Source organism: Cephus cinctus, unplaced genomic scaffold, assembly GCF_000341935.2.
Source record: "Cephus cinctus unplaced genomic scaffold, Ccin1 Ccin1_scaffold0935, whole genome shotgun sequence".
Classification (NCBI taxonomy): Eukaryota; Metazoa; Arthropoda; class Insecta; order Hymenoptera; family Cephidae; genus Cephus; species Cephus cinctus.
Genome location: NW_014333502.1, coordinates 544,765 through 562,790, shown reverse-complemented (window position 1 = coordinate 562,790; position 18,026 = coordinate 544,765). Strand labels below are relative to the sequence as shown.

At 40.8% G+C, this 18,026-nt stretch overlaps 3 protein-coding genes, 1 long non-coding RNA gene and 1 other non-coding gene across 13 annotated transcripts in view; 4 read left to right on the top strand and 1 right to left on the bottom strand.

Moving 5' to 3' along the window:
* The first annotated feature begins 79 nt into the window (after positions 1 to 79).
* LOC107271345 lies at positions 80 to 6,895 on the top strand. 7 transcript variants are annotated; one of them, XM_015747228.2, is made up of 6 exons: positions 80 to 245; positions 3,839 to 3,908; positions 4,030 to 4,662; positions 4,757 to 4,976; positions 5,088 to 5,178; positions 5,270 to 6,895. In XM_015747228.2, exons 2-6 carry the CDS (start codon positions 3,857 to 3,859, stop codon positions 5,378 to 5,380), a joined length of 1,107 nt encoding a protein of 368 aa, XP_015602714.1. In that variant the 5' UTR covers positions 80 to 245; positions 3,839 to 3,856; the 3' UTR covers positions 5,381 to 6,895. The 7 variants fall into 7 exon arrangements, with proteins under 7 accessions (XP_015602714.1, XP_015602715.1, XP_024944389.1 ...); XM_015747229.2 differs by lacking the exon at positions 80 to 245 and adding an exon at positions 2,032 to 2,245; XM_025088621.1 differs by lacking the exon at positions 80 to 245 and adding an exon at positions 2,289 to 2,412.
* Positions 965 to 1,037, top strand: Trnar-acg. Its single transcript has one exon. It is a non-coding gene; the product is annotated as a tRNA-Arg (tRNA).
* Positions 6,896 to 7,101: 206 nt separating the features above from the next.
* Positions 7,102 to 9,263, bottom strand: LOC107271348. 2 transcript variants are annotated; one of them, XR_001538597.2, is made up of 3 exons: positions 9,148 to 9,263; positions 8,325 to 9,031; positions 7,102 to 8,241 (listed from the first exon to the last, which is right to left on the bottom strand). It is a non-coding gene; the product is annotated as an uncharacterized LOC107271348 (long non-coding RNA). The 2 variants fall into 2 exon arrangements; XR_003060844.1 differs by having other exon boundaries at positions 7,102 to 8,519; positions 8,716 to 9,031.
* Positions 9,264 to 9,634: 371 nt separating this feature from the next.
* On the top strand, positions 9,635 to 10,643 carry LOC107271291 (pre-mRNA-splicing factor CWC22 homolog). The gene is made up of 3 exons (XM_015747097.2): positions 9,635 to 9,876; positions 9,950 to 10,256; positions 10,320 to 10,643. Exons 2-3 carry the CDS (start codon positions 9,974 to 9,976, stop codon positions 10,421 to 10,423), a joined length of 387 nt encoding a protein of 128 aa, XP_015602583.1. The 5' UTR covers positions 9,635 to 9,876; positions 9,950 to 9,973; the 3' UTR covers positions 10,424 to 10,643.
* Positions 10,644 to 13,667: 3,024 nt separating this feature from the next.
* LOC107271370 overlaps positions 13,668 to 18,026 on the top strand; it is a 65,282-nt gene continuing 60,923 nt past the window's right edge. Inside the window, exon 1 of one of the 2 annotated variants that reach the window (XM_015747291.2) lies at positions 13,668 to 13,723. In XM_015747291.2, coding sequence (XP_015602777.1) covers positions 13,683 to 13,723 — 41 coding nt within the window. In that variant the 5' untranslated portion in view covers positions 13,668 to 13,682. Of the gene's footprint in view, positions 13,724 to 14,759; positions 14,846 to 18,026 lie in introns of those variants that run through there. The other variant, XM_015747289.2, reaches the window with a different exon arrangement.

Genomic DNA, 18,026 nt, shown 5'->3' with positions numbered 1-18,026 from the left:
CTGCATGAATGTACCATTACAGGTGCTCGCATGGCCACCTGTCGCACGCATGCGCCCGATTTCTAACACCTTGCAATAACCCAACGCCAGTGTAAGCCAAGATGGCGAGTGTACTGACAGTTAGTGACAGTTGTCCCTCGATTATCTCGTTGTTTTCGTGCTACTGAAACGTGAGCCAGCCGATTATGTGACCAGGAGAGAAATCTGGTGCATATCACGACAGTCTCTCGGAGTTGCTTCAAACGGTATTCTAATTTACTTGAAGTTAGCTGATACACGTTCGTTTCTTGATTCTACACCCCCTGCTACCTACTGGTACTACGGGGTGACATTGGCAATGCTTTATACATCCACTATGAATCTATGACAGGTCTTTTACCTTTGCGAGCATTGAATTTCATTTCCCGTACAAGCCCATTAATTTTTTTTTTCTTCAATAACAATAATCGACCAGTAGATTTCCTTGGAGGGAAAGGCAATCGGTTCTGGTGGAGCTCTGTTACGTTTGTAGCGGGCATTGTTTTGCGGACTGTTAAATGGGAGTTTGTTGTGAAAGCATTGACGAAACGTGGATGCACGTAACATATTTCCACTGGTTACTACTTCCTTTCCGTGCAACAGCTGGGGTCCAACTGACAGCTGAAATAAAAACGATATAATTCAACCGTGAAAATTAATCGCGCGAATCGTGAGGCGATTAGAAAAAGTTGAAGTTGTGATTAGCGATTGGAATTTCTGAAAAATTCAATATTTAGTGGCTCAGGCATATGAATGTCGCAATGAGTTATATTATTGAATTCAATAAAAGTGAATAATGTGCTAAGTGAAGGCAGTTGTGTCAACGTCGATTAATTATTATTGAAAATTACAACTGCTGTTCAAACATAAGGCTATTGTGCAATCTTATAAATTTCTTTAAACAAACAAGTGGAAGTGTTACGGATATTACGTAGTTATGCATCAAGGTCCTGTGGCGCAACGGATAACGCGTCTGACTACGGATCAGAAGATTCCAGGTTCGAATCCTGGCAGGATCGGTTCTACTTTTTTTTTTCATAATCTTATATACAAACATAATTCTATCACAACGTAAACTGGTTATAAGGTAGTTCCAGTTTCAATGTTATATTTCGTGTGCGTTTCGAAGCACAGCGTACTGACTCCGGTAGATTTACTATTTCGTAAATGACGTACGGAATCCGTAGCGTCGAAAAGTTTCACAAAATGAAAAGCAAACGAAAGACGTTGCGCTCTCCCGGAATAGTACAGATACCGAAGATACCGGAATTCCTAAGAGCGTCTGCATTTCACGTATTCGTCAAGAGCCTTGATGCACTTGGCTGCTTTGGCTGGAAAGCGTCCCGATTTTAATGGAAAATAAAAAAAATGTCAAAAGACTTGCGTGAGAAACCGGTATGATACATAATATATATATAATTTTTATCTCAGCAACAGTCCTCACAATGACACTGGAGTTTACTCCTCGACAAACTGACGTCACGGAGAAACGCCTAATTGCGATACCTTAACGTTCTTGATGAATTACAAAAAAGTCTATTTTATTCAGTCTCACATCAAAGGAGAATAATTGATCTCGCAATTAATGCCTTTTACAAGCTGGCAAAGACAAAACAGAAATTTTTCGTTTATGCACTTCTTACACCATATGGAATATTTTGTCAAATTTTTGAATTATTTTTTTTGAAAATCATTAACAAATTTATTTTTCTTATTTTTTCCACGGCTTTAATACAATTCGCGAAATTTTCTCTTTCCGTAAAATTATAGAAAATCTGGTGAAAAAAATTGTTCCCCGTCAATCAAATATCATTTTCCATACATTCGTCATATTATTTTAAATTTGACTCCTTAATTAACCCAAAGGCGAAATGTAAAATCGCACGTTCGGGAACTTCGTCGCTTTAGTATTCCACTCGGTGATACGCGACTCGCACATAAACGTCCAGCCAAACGATACAGGTTAGCTGACCGTTTACTTCGGATTTGGTACCGGTACCTTGGCGGTGTCTATCTTAATGATGATATTGCCGAAGAAGTGCAAACGATCTGTCATTGTTTTCTCTTCCACAGAAACACAGTAATCCGCGTATCCAGTATCGCGAATGACGTTCAGATTAGATTATAAAACAGTCGGCTGGCCGCCCTCGGCGGAGTTGCAATATGCCTCTGTGCGCTGTCCTCTTCATCGTAAAGCAGATTCATTAATTCCACTTGAAGCCAAATAGTGAGTGTTAAAAGTGATTTGTGAGTCGCGTGCCGGATCCTCAGTGAAACTGAGCTGGACCAAGTCGAAAACGTGAACGAAGCGTGGATTGTCCCATCGAACGGGTTTCGATTTATTTTACTAGACTTTTGCAACAACAACAAAAATGCAGCGTAACGTCGTAAAAAGTTGAGGCAGGAATAATCGATAAAAATGACTACCGTATTCTAGATCCTCTCTAAAGTTCGTCTAAATACTCCTATAAAATTTTATACCAATCAAATATCATCGATAATCGACGTTGTTCACGCTCGAAAATATTTTATAAATTTTTCGCTCAATATTTTACTTTCAGCACAAGGAATACGTAACGATTCCATAATTCCTAAGCGTGTCTTCTTATTGCGTGTTCATGGGCTCCTGCTGCTTATGCGGAAAGGGAGCGGCTCAGCTTCCCACCTTTTGTTCCTCAGCTGGCTGATCGGAGTTTGAATCATGGTCAGAAAATTGCGACATCCTTCTTTCCGCCTCGGTTCCGCAACGCAACTAGTTACGGATCGGAAGCGTGACCGGCGCTGCATATACCGAATAACAGTACTACCTAGAAACATACTTAGATACTCATTAAATGTAATTCAGGTACACAAGCTCGCGTTCAAGGAGCGACGAATTCGTGAAAAATCACCGGACATTACAAAGATATCGTCAGTCGCCATTTTCTAAATTATTAAATACCTTTCGACGAACGTCGAATTCAAACGTGACTCACCCAGCAGCCATTGCTCATCCCAGGCTCTTTATGTGACTCAGTACAACAAGTTTATGTCGGCTCTTTTTCCTTTTCTATTTATATATATTTTGCACTCACAACTTTCATATAATTACACTGTATAGTATGTATCCATGTAAAATTACTACCGTCGATAAAACAGCGAGCAACTGTATCGACTACGAACCATTGCTCTAGTGCCGACGAAAAATGGATATACCGCTATAGTTATCCATCGAAGTGGCCAGACTCTTTCTTGAGCCAATCGAAATTTTTCGAAGGTACTCGTGACTATTCCGTCGTAAGGTTAGCCCCTGCTATGTTGTCGTGGCCAAAAGGAGAAAAATAGTCCAGCCAATGATCGAGCACCAAGAGTAATAGAGTCAGTTGGTTGGGAGACAATGGCGGACTTAGCCAGCCGTAAAAGTCATTAGCATTCTAGGATGATCGTCATTCCCGTATCCATAGTGAGCACGTAAAGTTCTTTTTCCGTTCTATTGATTTTGCCTCCAATATATTTTCTTTTAAATTCCCTTCACGAAAATAGCAATGTAAATTGTGATCGTGTCGACGATTCCGTTTGCTCCCTTCTGGCGCCAGACGTCAACTTGGTATGTCTCTGGCTATTTATTAGATATCAAAGGAATCCAATTTGCGTAATCAAATTGAGTCGATGTCTTATACTGCAGTGGAACTTTTTTCCCCTAGTTTTACTACCGTGTGGATTCCACAGCAATGTAGTCATAGAAAATCGAACAGCTTGGATCCCCATTAATTAATCCGATTCGCGACGTATTGAATAGATGGCGACACTGTTTTACTTACCGGATCGTATATCGTTGCAGATCTATTCAAATGACGTGATGACGCTACATTGGTGGATGCACTGGTTTTGGGTTACGATACAGATAACCGGTGAGTATTAATTTTTTTTTCGGTGCCAGTTTCCGTAGTTAGTATTTGAATAAAGCGCCTCTCGACAGGTAGCCCTCTGGACGAAATTTCATTAACTATTCATTCCTTTTTCACATTACAGTCATCTTGGCCAATCCTCTACCCTCGACCACTGAACAACCACGTGACGGAGCCAACAATCAAAAATACCTTCAAAGCACGACGGGGAATCCCCTATCGAGCTCAGAGGATTCCTACGTTACGTCCACCTCTGCTAGACAGAACCTTAGAGTGGCCAAGGCGATTGGAGTAAATCCGCAATTCAGTACGGATACTCAATCTAAAGAAGCTTCTGTAAATGCCTCCGTGGAGACTTCCGGAAATGCTACTGGTCTTGAGAATTTCACTAGGAATTCTAATACGACGAGTTCATCCAGAACGAACTTGACTATCGACCAGAATGAAAGAACCGGAAGTCGCGTGGTACCGGCTAAGAAGGACAGTAGGATCACCTGGATATTCACGTCGAACAAGACCAGCAGGGCTAAGCTTGATGATGGAAATTCCAGCTCCTTATCCAGCACGGGCGATAATCAAGATCTTACGGTGCTACCACTTCACGAGGAGACCACGAGGTTCAAACTGGTACTCAACAAGACCAGGAACTTATCCGGGGATGGTTTGACCGCTCGATTCAATACGTCTGAGGATGTTGAAATCGACGAGGAGACGGCTGAGCAAAGTGTCATGGCTACTGCAGCCTCTGTCCTTCAAGGTTGATTGGTCTTATATAAAAGCATCGAATATGGATATTGTTTTAATACCAAAGAATATGGGTTGTGTTTATTGAATTTCTTTTTTTTTCTTAGCCAGCGTCAGTGAATCCACCAGACTCAGCAGGGCTCGCAGTGCTTTCACGAGTGACTTTCAACGTGATACCGAGCCCAATCAACCATCTGAAAACAATAGCAGCATCAATTCTGGGTCAGGGAGTACTTCGGCGGTTGACATCGCCGCCATTACTGGATCCTGTTTAGCCACTGTGGTCCTTCTGAGTACCATGGGTAGCCTTGGTTTCATTATGTACAGGTAACCAGGTGGCACTTACGAAATCACTATGATTTCTCTAAATATTTGCACAGTTGAGTTGGCAGTGATTTTAGTTTTATTTTTTTCCTTCTTTTTCTTTTCTTTGCACAGACGAAGGTACCTCAATCCACCTCAAACGTTAAATAGCGACAAGTGCAGCAATCCGGACAGTTCTGGTTACATAGATGACTCCACTATACGGGTGAGTGTGACTCATTATTATCACGGACGTGGTTAACATCCATGGACGATTATTCAAATTTCATTGTGTTACGTGAAAAATAATTTCGTAGGACAACTCCGAGGAAATGTACAGCCTGGATAACGACTCGTTCCTGAATTCACTGGAAGCGATGACAATACAGAATTATTGGACGGACAGCGTGAAGCATACGAAACTGTGACGTCTCAGAGACTCTGCACGGAGAATTCCTAATAGTTATGAAAGAAAAAAGCGCGCGAAAAAGACGTAATTTAAATCAATAAGGAAAACATCGTACGGGTCACTCTGACGGATTTTCTTCGAGTGAACGAAAGACGAGAAGAAAAAAATTATTAACTAAGAAAAAAATCTTCAACGTCGTGGAGATTTTTAAATTAGGTTTTATTATTTTTCTTAGAAAAAAAAAGTACCGTCTCCACATTGCGGAGACGTCATTCCGGGAATTAGTATTTAACAATGGATCTAGTGCAATAGTGCGACGATAGTTCGATGTACTTTATAACGGTACAATGTAATAATGGGCGGGCAAAAACTTAGAGCGATAAGTACAAAATAAGACTTTTAGAAGTTTAGAGAAATAGTATTCGAGATACGACGTACGAGTGATGGAAGAAGGAAAGAAAAAAAAATTGAAAAATTAATTGAAAAGAATGGGGAAAAAAATGTTGAAAGAGGGAGATAATACGGATGGATAATGATCCAGGAGTAAATACTAGGGATGTGTTCCATAAACGACTGTATTTATGTGTATCGAATTAGATACGATAATCGATCGGTGCAAACGATAATTCTTCATCTCGAATATCGCACGAGATTTTAGGATGACGTTTTAACCTTATCAAATTCTATATGTAATCAGTGACCCAATCCCTCCCTCTTTCTTTGACGATACACATGAAAATATTTCCAAGCATATTCTATTTAAAATGAATTTTTTTCCCAAGTCTTAAATCCACCGATTTATATAGATTCAGTTTATTATAGTCAATTAGCCTATTATTGGTATAGCTACGTTTCAACTGGAGGAATGGTCTTCCTTTGTCGCCGATAAAATAATAATTGGACCAAAATTAATGAAGAAAAAAATACTTAGCGTAGCTTTTAACGCCTTTGAGAACATATCCAGCTGAAGCGAAAGGAGGCTCTTCCGCACGGCTCCGTTTCAAGTATTTACAATAGCCTTCGATTTACAAGCTCTTTTTTACATCAGTAGGGTGCAAATATTGTAAAAAATTATCTCGGTCAATGGAAAACGGTCGATAATCGTGATGCTGGAATAAAATTACGTTGTCGACTTTTTTTGTTATTGGCGACCTGACATTGGGATTTTGTGTTCTCGAAAATTTTGCACTTGTAAATTTTCTGCTATCCTTAAGTGACGCACCGCGTGAGACTTTTACGGGTCCACGTTTTCTGGTAATAAAGTTTATTTTAAAATAGACCTAGATACAGAAGACACTCCTTCGAATTACCATATTATATTTCTATACGGATTAGTATTTGGAGTGATCGTCGATTATGCGAATCCATTGTGATAGAGTATTTTTAGTCTCTAGCTTTTTCAGAGGCGTGTTTTTCTCTAGTGTTTAGACAGATACTAAACATTTAAGCCTTTGGAGCAACAGTCCGCAGTCACACAGCAACTATGTTTGTTTGTTTGATAAGAGAGAGAAAGAGAGAGAGAGAGAGAGAGAGAGAGAGAGAAAATAAATTGGATAAGGCATATATCACCGGTTCGTTTTACGATTACGGTTGTGAATAAATACACACATTTATTATTACCATTTACGTGCTTTTTCATTTGATTTCCCATTGGCCCAAAACCTTTTCCCACGATGAATTGAATTCAAGCAAAATTCGTGTAAAAGATTTACATTAAACACTTGCAGTTTCGACAAAAGAAGCAAATATTCGAATAAAAAACAATTCACTTTAATTTCGAAATTGTTGTGTCTAACGTAGGCTATCTTATTTTGTATAAACGAGAAGAGCTACTTGTCCACAGGGTTCCGAGTTTCACCGCGAGATGGCGGTAGCATACGGTCTTTCGTTAAATACTAGAATACTCAGTGCACAATTTTTGATCAGAAACTGTAAGAGATTCTAATGCGACTGTCAGTTGAAGTTGTCTAAGTTAATTAAAATATCAGTATGACTGAAAATAGAGAAAATAACAAAATGGCAGATGCATTATATATTAAAAGACACAAGGAAATACGGAGACTGCGGAAAGGGTCTAGGTACGTAACCGGATGCGAGTCCCCCTCATAACCCAAGATAAAGATAGCTCACCCTCTCAGTTTCTCCCTACATTTCAGATTTTAGTGTTCAGACTAAACACCGACTGGAAGGGATCCCAAGGAGGGTATGCCGAGCAATGACGAAATCCCCAGAGAGCCCATTGATCCTCCTACCAAGATAATGATGGTCGGTATGTGATCATGGCAAAGAGAATAACGACGGCAAACAGTGCGACAAGCGTGTGCCGAATTACGTCACGTCGTAATTATTTAGACTCAACAAAGTTTGGCGAAATACGAAAATAATAAAATAATTTTAATAACAATTCAGCAGCTACGTACATGCAGTAGACATTTCGCCAAGAACCTCACCCTAATCAAACAAACTGAATGTCATTTGACCAAATCATCGCGTGCTCCCCGCGCAGGTGACAGATCAAAGAATATTCAATATGGCAGTCACAGACCTGGATGGTATTGGAAAGAAAAAAAAATGATGAAAAATAAAAAAAAATTTCAAAACCTACGAAGATCGGACGACGTCACGTGGTTCAGGGTGAGGAACTCGACACAGCTACTTACTCCCGGTGCTGCACCTGTCCCTTGTGTAACGCGGAATCGGTGTTGTGATACGTGTGTAGGCAGCCACGGCTGGCTGGATTGCGCCATTGCCAAGGAGCCAGGGACCTTTCCGTACCGCAGTTAACAGCCATAGATATACAACAACAGTAGGATCTTACGCAATCCTGGTTATCCTTCGAGACTTTGCGTCGAGCACGATTCCACTTTGCGATTATACCACCTTGAGATCGGAGGATAAGGGGGTCTTAGGGGTTAGGGGTATTAGAGAATACTTTTAGACTGGAAGCCGCCGGATGTACTCACAGATGACTTCTGTCTATGCGATGCATTCCTGTGCACTGATTGGGCCTGAGCTCCCGACCAAATATAGAGTCTCTGCCTTTCAAGGTTAAGGGCTCGGAAGGGGAGAAGAGAGACAAAAAACTAGGAAGACACATCCGAGAACGAACGAGAAATAAGGGACACGTGAATAGCTCAGCACCGGAGGCTTCTTGTTAACTGTAAAATATATGTAGGTAAAAGCGTGCACGTGAGTTAAAGAAATTATGAATTTTAAAAAAGAAGATTTTTCAACGTCGAACTTTATGACCGATATGCGATTCTCCTCGGTTATACGTATACGTGGATATCGAATGAGACATTGTAGGTTAGGCTGACCGAGTAAAAGACGATTTAATTTTGTCCATATATTTACCGTCAGGTTTCCAGTCTACCCACGCACAATGCGTGACCGAGAGTTATGCATCCCTTTGACGTCCCTCTTTGAGTCAAGGGGGACTCAAATCCCCCGGCATGTCCCTTAACGTTCATGGCTTGGTTGGTCAGGACCCTAACCCTCTTACGTCATCCACGTGCACGCTGAGTCACAACGTTGCTTCCCTACCTCCACGGGGTCCCATAAACATTCCCTAACCGTGTTTGTATTTTATTAACGCCTTTAAATTATTCTCGAGCCAACCCCTGCCCACGAGGGATACTGACAGGTCGCCAAGGCCATTTTATGGTCGAACCTGTTTCAAGACAGACAACAAGCGCCGTGACACTTTCTGTTCGGATTCCGATGAGACGTCTTGGGGACGGATATTTTCCTTTGTTATGATGTATCTATATATGTAAATGAGCTTACCTACTAATTCCTTACTTCTTTCTATTTTTTTTCACTATTTTTTAACACTTCTCGCGCGATCCAGCAGGATCGTACTTATCGGCTGGGAACGAGATTCGATCTGAATTGCATCACTGTTGCGCATGCGCGTTGCGTAATGGCCGACAATGTGGCATGACGTTGTTCATATGCATATATTCCTTTATGTATATACATATATCGCGTGTAGCTGTGCTGCAGTCTCACAATCAGTACTAAATCATATACAGTATATATGTATATACTTAGTATTGCGGAGTTTTACTTAACGGGGCCATCGATACGTAATGTAATTGCTCGTGGTAATTGGCGCCAATTTCAAAAGGAGACTCGACAATATTTATGCATTACGATACCGATTAGATAATGCACATTGAAATGGTATACAATTTTTTTGCCATTTTCAAACATGTATAAACGGTTTCGAAAATCTTTGAAATTTCACGAAACTTCTTACGTGTACGAAGAAGCTTGCCCTATCCTATTGTCTATCGTATACGAATAGTATATAAATACAAGTGTCTTGACTTTGGTAAAGTTAGTTTTGTGAAATGAGTCAAAGAGGCAACCTATCGGTTCTTGCTTGATACCGTTAGTCATACTGTGACAAATTCAAATACAGTCTATAAATATTCGTGTAGAACAGCGTAAACGACATTTTTACATTCCAATCGCGTTAAAAAAATTTGTTTAAGTGATACTCAAACGAAGGTAATTTTCAAATGAGAATTTCGTTATTTATTTTGAATATTTTATAAATTCAACTTTGACCATGTCAAATTAGAGGGAATAAAAGGCAGAGATCGTAATGGCGCCGATTAAAAATAATAAAGGGAAGAAAAAGGAATCTCGTGCACGTTGCCGCTACGATTCTTCCGACTATTCCGATTCTTCCGACTCGACGGATTTTTCGGATTCGGATTCCGACTCTGATTCCTATTCCAGCGACAGTAGCGACTGTTGCAAGTGTGCGGAATATGAATGCCGTCGAATGAAAAGCCGCCAAAAGGGAAAGGGCAAGGAAAAATCGAAAAGCAAAACAGCGAAGAACAGAGCACCGCGCAATAAGAAAAAAACTGTTCGTCGTAAGAGTAAGTAATTTTGAAAACTAAAATCTTCTCTTTCCTACATCTCATTTTTTTTACATATTCCAGAACGCGATTCGTCCTGCAGCTGTTCGTCCTGCTGCGACTACAGCAGCGATGAGTGTTACGGTGACAAATGTCAATTGGGAAAAGGTCGCAAACATAAAGCCTAATTTTCAAAATATTTAAATATCGTCTCACCTTAAAAACCAAAAACGCTGGCGTTTTTAATTTTTCCCCCAAAAAAAGGATCTCTTGCGATAAGTAACATCGAATAAGAATTTTACAAAGGATAACGAAATATTTTATGTGCCTGTGATATTTATATTATGTAATATGTATTTTTTGTACGTTTAATTTGTGCCAATAAAGAAGAGTCAGATCGAAAGAAAATATTGAGTGTACAAATTTATAACCATAAATTATTTTACGCGATCTGCAATAATATTTAATTTTCAATTATTACACGAAAATATTATTCGTCCGTTATCAATTTCGACGATACGTAGTCAGGATATAAACAGACATTCGAAATTAGTATTAACCTAGAAAAGGTCAAATAATCTACTAGCAATTTTGAAAACGAAAGTGTATAGAAAACAGTTAGTGAAACCCATAAAAGAATCCTGAAGGATATTAAGGGTTCCACCCTTGGGTTGAATAAAAGGGTCTCTGCGTAATATATCACCCTTACCCGGTAGCGCAGCATCCTCACAGCTAATCCTAGAAGGCAGGAAGAGCAGATCCTGTATAATTGCACCGAGGGTTGTAGGGAACGCATTTTTTTTTACTTCAGGACATAAGGTTGAAAAATAATAATTTAAAGTTTTTTTTTAAATATATAAAAATCAAAATCAACCCTTGCGTCACTGTTACTCTAGTTACACAATTTTTGATGAATTTTCAATTTTGAGTTTAATCAAACAATACGTCCGGACGAGACCTTAGTCGACCTGAACTCAAATATCCTTAAGGCTAAAATCAAGCTAGCGACAAGGCCTGAGTGTTGCTCAAGACTCAGCAGCTACACGTACACGGTATGAAAATTCGATAAAATTGAAAATAACGCCAAGCAAAGTAGACACGTAGTAACGATGTTGTAAGTGAAAAGGGGCATGACTATTTTGGATTTATTATTTTATGAGATAACACCGAAGAAGAGAGGAAGTCGAGCAGACTGTCACCGACTATCTGAGTCTATCTCGCATATACACACGGTCAACCGCAGCATCCATTTAACAACCGGAAATGAAATATCAGACCAAAAAAAAAAAGATAAGAATTTACCGATTATCTATTTTCACTAAAAATTTACATTTTCATTTTCACTCCACAATTCTCATATACGTTAACACGGCACAGTCACGTGGAACTGTGCAACGTGCTGGCATTGGGTTCACGGCCCTACGTTGTAAACATCCCAGCCAGCAGCAGTTGGTGACGTAACCTCTACGTATATTGGCTGCCTAGAAAAGTCCTAGATAAAAATTCGCCAAAGTACAAGAAGAATTAGAAAAAAAAAGCAAATCGTAGAAATTGTGACGAAAGTGAAAAATATTTTCAAAATGAAGAAAAAAAAATTTTGTTCCCTCCCTCCACGTGAGACAAATATCTTCCCATCCTTACTCGAAATGACGACCAGCATCCGCAAGCTGGCTCCAGCGACCAAAAGGAGATGACAGGACGGCACTTCCTCCATGGGGTGAGTTATTTTTGAATCTTTTTCCAGCCTCGTTATTTACGACGCGCAAATGTTCCAGAGGGCGCCTCCGAGTATCTCGTGTCAAAAATAATTCCTTACAGGATGAAGGAGGACGTGTGCATCGCCGCCTGCAGTTACACGTATACGTAGGTGGGAGCAGGGGACTCTGGGTAATGGTACATACAGGGTGGGTCGAGACGCCACGAGAGAAACGTGCGCGAGTGTCGCGCGAGAAATAAAAATAAAATCCCTCCTCAAAAAAAAAGATATTCAGACAATTTTTCTCTTTTCAGCTAAAAATACACGAGCACAATAATTCTCAATGATTATTCGTGTATAGATATATCTGAAACATAAGGATTTTCAAGCGCCATATTTTTAGGACTTATTTTCACGTGTATCGCACGCAGGACTCTCCGTTGACGTATCCATATATTACCAGGTTACGTAGTCGTAAGTATAATTCCATTTGTACGATAAGAGCGCTGACGTATGTCCACGTGGTCGAGAACACGTGTTTGCCGTGCGGGACCTTACGTAAGAATCTCCAGATACCTAGCGACCTATCTCTCTCTCTCTCTCTCGCTCTCTCTGAATACCTGTTACTTCTACAGTATTGGTCTCCTTTGTTTCCCCTTCCAGTTGACCATCCCCCAGACCCCAGCCCTTCGGTCTACCACAGTTCTGCAACAGCATTAGGACCCGTTTACATGGGCTGATCCTTTACGACCCACGTAACGCGTAGCAGTCGAACTGGTTCGACAGTCAACAAGTCCCACTTGAAATTACAGATACACCGCGTTGGTAATAACTGCTGTCATATTGTATAATGATTAACTTGCCTAATAATTAATGCAATAGATGTAGGAGACAGTATCCAATATGTATGCAATTGAAATAATTTCAATTCTCAGTATGATTTCTCATATACGTTGTGACGTGATTTTTCGATTCACGGTCAGAAGGCGACTCCGACTACCGATACAGGTAATGTTTTCAATGTCTGGTTCCCTCGAGTCGCCACCCTGCTCAGAAGCTACGCTCTCGGGTTGATTCGCATAGTTACGCCAATGCTCTCGTAAGATTTCGTTATTGTTTAGTTGAGGTCGAGGTGCTCGAATCTGCCGCGGGGAGGTAGGCTCGACGTACCGAGTTGCCCGGCAGAGGAGACGACCCGACGGAGACGTCTCCACGGACCGGCAGAAGCCCGGGTGAGATACCGGCGCCCCGCTGGAGATGGGCAAAGGGCTGTAGTGCGGGCGGAGATAGAGTTTTGATACGGTTAAGGGCAGGGGAGGAACCCCCTGACCCGGGGTAAGGATCCGGTGCCCAGCTGTCGCCCGATGTCCTGGGGAAGCGGCCGTGGAGGATTTCCAAGAGTTACGTACCGATCCGCTAAGGAACGCTGTCGATTTTGTTTAAAGGGACGAATCGAGGGAGTTATTGGCTATAAGGATCTCGACCAATCAAAATTATTAGTTCTTGTATTTGGCTATTTTGTCAAAGCAGTCTGCCTCGGGGCACCAACCGAGGTGTCACGAGCTGCCTCGCGCTCCCGTGCTATCTGTTGATAGTTTTTCTAGCTGTGTTTCGATACGGTATAGCAAGTTCTCGCTCGTGCAGTTCTCGCGTTGCTCTCGCGATATCCAGGAAATTCTATGGATTTCCTGTGAGTGTTCCGGAGGTGTAGTGTTGTGCCCTAGTGCAGTGCCCACCTGAGAGTCTCCTGGATGCGGTTCTCGGACTTCACGGATCAGCTGCACCAGCTCCGGTGAGTTCCAATTTATTAATTGGTGAAGGGATTTCGATTTGATACGTCCGATTCGTTCTGTTATATTCTCGATCCGCTGCTCTCTGTATCCCGCACTATCTGCCTGACTCTTACTCCGACCATCTCTAGCTCAACCTAGCAGCCTGAGCGGCTGGGCATTTCCGTAACCGTCCGCTCCCGTTCGTGCATCCAGTTGCGTTTGTTGATTTTACGCGACCCCAAAAATCGATAGGATCCATTAAGTTATCGTCTCTTCTGATAGGTTCCGTCAGAGCTCTTGTTTTGGTGGAGTTGGGCCTGTTCCACCCAAACTCCCAGTTCATACCGGCTCGTCAGTTCCCGGTGAAAAAAGAATGGGCTGGCGCCCGCCTGGCTTGCGGATGTATGAGCGAAGGGTGGACGGCCGAAGGTAACGTAGGTTGGTTCTCGAATCTTTTCGCTATCGGTGTCGAGTTAAGGAAAGATACGTTACAACGTTTACTGTAGAATTTAAGAATCTATGTTTTCCTCTATTTAAAAGAGGTAGTAGAGGTGGAGTGCCATAAAACTAAAAACTATTGAGTATAATATAAATTGGTAAAATTCGTAAATAACATTACAAAGTTTCCGATATTCATTTAAATATTCGCTAGCAGAGGTAACGTCCTTCGAGAGAATACGAAGGCAATTTTTATCAAGCAACTGTTATACATTATCCTTCAAAGCAAAATAATCGATTCCGTATCAGTAATAATAGATTTAATATATTTCTTGTGATTACAGTATTACAGTAAGACGTAGCTAAAGGTATTCTATTTACAACGCCCGACTCCCGTCTAGCCTTATCCAGTATAGTAATTTTTGCTATAAGCGTGGCAATGGGTAAAACGGAGCGCAGTGCGCCCTGCGGATTTTAGATGAACTAATATCATATGGTTGACAACCGTTGGAGCTACTAGCTTTTAGATAGTTTCTTCTTCAATTTGAAAATCCAGTTCCTTCGAAGTGCTTGTCTGTTTATGATGTGATATCTTTTGACTTGGTGCAATTACGATACTACTATCATTAGTAAATGACCTTAATCACTGACCAATCACAGTCACCAGCGCTCGAGCTAAGCCACACAGGAATCCGTAGCGTCTCGTAAGTCATCCTGATATTTCCATATAAAATGCGTCTAGAAAACCCTAACACGTACCATTCTATTAAACATTACACATTCCTACTCTATTTTGTATACACTGCTGTGTACAAAGTATGTTATAACCTCATTCGAGGAAATACATAAACCAATAAGCATAGCAAATAACGTCCGGTAAATAAAAGTTGTTACGTACTTTAATATAGGTTAACGTTACTGAGACCAGACTTAAATTACCAAAGTAATAATAAATAACGTAATGATTAAGACTATGGCACAAATATAGTTCAGCCTGATAATAATGTCTGTTAATGAAACACAATCGGTCTGATACAATTTGTACGCATAATAGGATATAGTATCAAACAGTGACTTCATACCAGGACTAGAAATGGTAAAAATTACTATTCTAATTAAGGACCAAGATTCTCTCTAATGGTATAATTCGAAATACAGCAAAAACTAAAAGTCACTATTCTGGTCAACAAATGATTACTCCTAAAGTACAGTGCAGTTTAATATGTAAAACAGCACAGTTTAATATAATAAAGCTATTCTGATTCATGTTTGAGAAAAAAACAAAAGCTACAATACAATAATTTATTTTTTATTATACTGGCACATGATAATTTGCAATACTTTTCTTTGCTGTTTAACGTATTAATTTATATGAATTATGAAATCTTTTATCTGCAGTTTTTCTTGCTAGACTATTATCATAACGTGCATTTTTTCTCAGTGTACTTATTTGAATTTCGAACCGACATACTCGAGCAACTGTTAGAACGTATAGGCGTCGCGACGGCAACGTGACTGGTACATTCAAGGGCACCTTTCTCATCTTCAAAGGATTCCACGCTGGGTTAATCAATAAAGGATTTTTTTTTGTAACATATAGGCGGGATACGTGGGACGTTAGAGAGGAGGGGGATTATTTTGAGGTGACGTCAAGACTGAAAAATTTTATTTGATCATGAATATTATGTGAACTGCTTTTTTTTTTAATCATTAAACCCTATATGGTAGTTCGATAAAATTTTTTTTTTTTAATAAGTCGCATAGATGCTTGTGCACGCGATATACGATTGGTCAATGTACAGACTCCTTCCGGGGACCTACATGAGACAGTTATGGCGAAAAATGACGATGGCAAAGCTGACCTTTTACGTAACCCAGAAAGTACGTGGAATGGCGAGCTGTCGCCATTCTCGATATGTGGGTTTCTGGAGCGAACGGCTACGAGACCATGAGGATATCCGCTAACGGGATGCAATCTGAATCGTATGTGAATTCAGTACTGTGGTATCTGCATCCGATTGACGTAATTGAATATTAGACCTATGTCATTGAGGTGAAAACGATTGGGAAAGCTGTGAGATATATATTATCTATGTCTATTCAGACAAAACGATACGACGACAGATTGGCAAAGTTGTGAGATATATTATCTGTGTCTATTCAAACAAAAAGATACGATAACAGATACAATCGTATATAAATATAAAAATTTACAGCACTTGTACAAGATAGCACTTGTACATGGTATTGAGTGTTCATTGAGAATGGTTAAATATTTAAGATAATTGAAATCCTACTTTATCATAGGATAACTAGAAAACTCAAATGCATAACAGTATGCTAGTGCATATGTGCATGGTGAAACGTGTGCACGTGGCTTGAGTTACGTCACGTTTGTAGTAATTACATAACGTATCCCGTAAGTCGAGTTAACGAGTGAGTGGCATCTCGTTTGCAGGGACGTACGCGGTGACTCTGGGGCCCCGGAGAGAAGAATTGAATGAAGGTTGACGGGAAGTGAAAAATTTAAGAGAAAAAAGAGCAGAAAATGTCACTAGAAATATTTTCAATAAATATATCTGATATCTTGTAACATTTCTCGTTATACCGGATGACCAAGTCGAAAGAGAGAGAAAAAAAAAATTGTAAACTCACTCCTACGCGTATCTGTAAATCATTATGCGGGTATTTATGGCTCAGTGATTTTACACGGTTTCGTCATCGTAACTCGGTATAATAATCGTTCTGGATAATTATACCGGGAGGGTTAAAAAAAAAACGAAATTCCCTTCTGTTACACCGGACTGTACAAGGATGCGCTGACGGCATCAGGTATTTCTTTATACGTACGGAATGATGCATCGATCTCGAAGTTTCCAGAACAAAAATGCAAAGTTCCTGCGACTATCGTCAGATGGAGACACATTCGTTTATCTCGAGTGCACGACTCCTACGTAAATAGCGTATGTCGTAGTGGTAGTTATCCGCGACCTGGAGAGGGCGAAACAATATTGGGACGACGTGCTGTCCGCGTCATCTTGTTTTCGACTATGAGTTAGGTCAGGTCAGGATGGAGGAGGATGAGCAAGGTCACATCGTGCGGATTGCGCTAGTACAATATTATGACTCGTTCGAACGAGTGGGAACGTGGGGGTAGGAAGCCGAGAATCAAAATGGCTGACAAGTAGATAACCATTACCCAAGTAGCTACGACCATTGGGTTCTCAGGTAGATTAAATATCCTTGCGATAAACATTGCTCGTCTACGTGCGTCACAATTACCCGTTTAAAAAAGAAAAAAGAACGAAAACAAAGAACGTACGGCGCAGCAGAGAAAAACAGTCGGGCTGGTACATTGGGCTAGGTCAGGACTACGAATTTAGAATGCGTGGTCGTCGTACTCGCTGTGTAGATAGCGAGGCCTGCGAACGTGCAGACGGAAGCGTGTTTAACAGAGATGACCTCAGCTGCGCGATAAGGCCGACTCGGTTTTGACCACGATAACCTTCGTGCATAGGTCGCGCCACGGTGGCGACACCTGGCGGCCGAATTTTGCAACTCAGGTGGCGTCGCCCTCCCTAACGAGTCAACGCATAAGGTCCGGGATACGAATCTTTCCTATTGGCGTAAACTATTATTTTGGCAGGTCTCTGTATAACTTGTTCTCTCTTTTGTATGTACATATATATTTTTTCTACCGCGCACAGAGACACGCAATCGCCTCGTGAGCAAACGAATCATACATATATATATACTTACGTTCGCTGATGTGGACAAGGACAAAGGAAAAAAAATATCAGACGGTAACGCTCGTATCGTTAGGTTAGGTCAGGTCTACGAATTTAGCATATTACATCACCAGCATCGGCGACGCCGCACAGGACG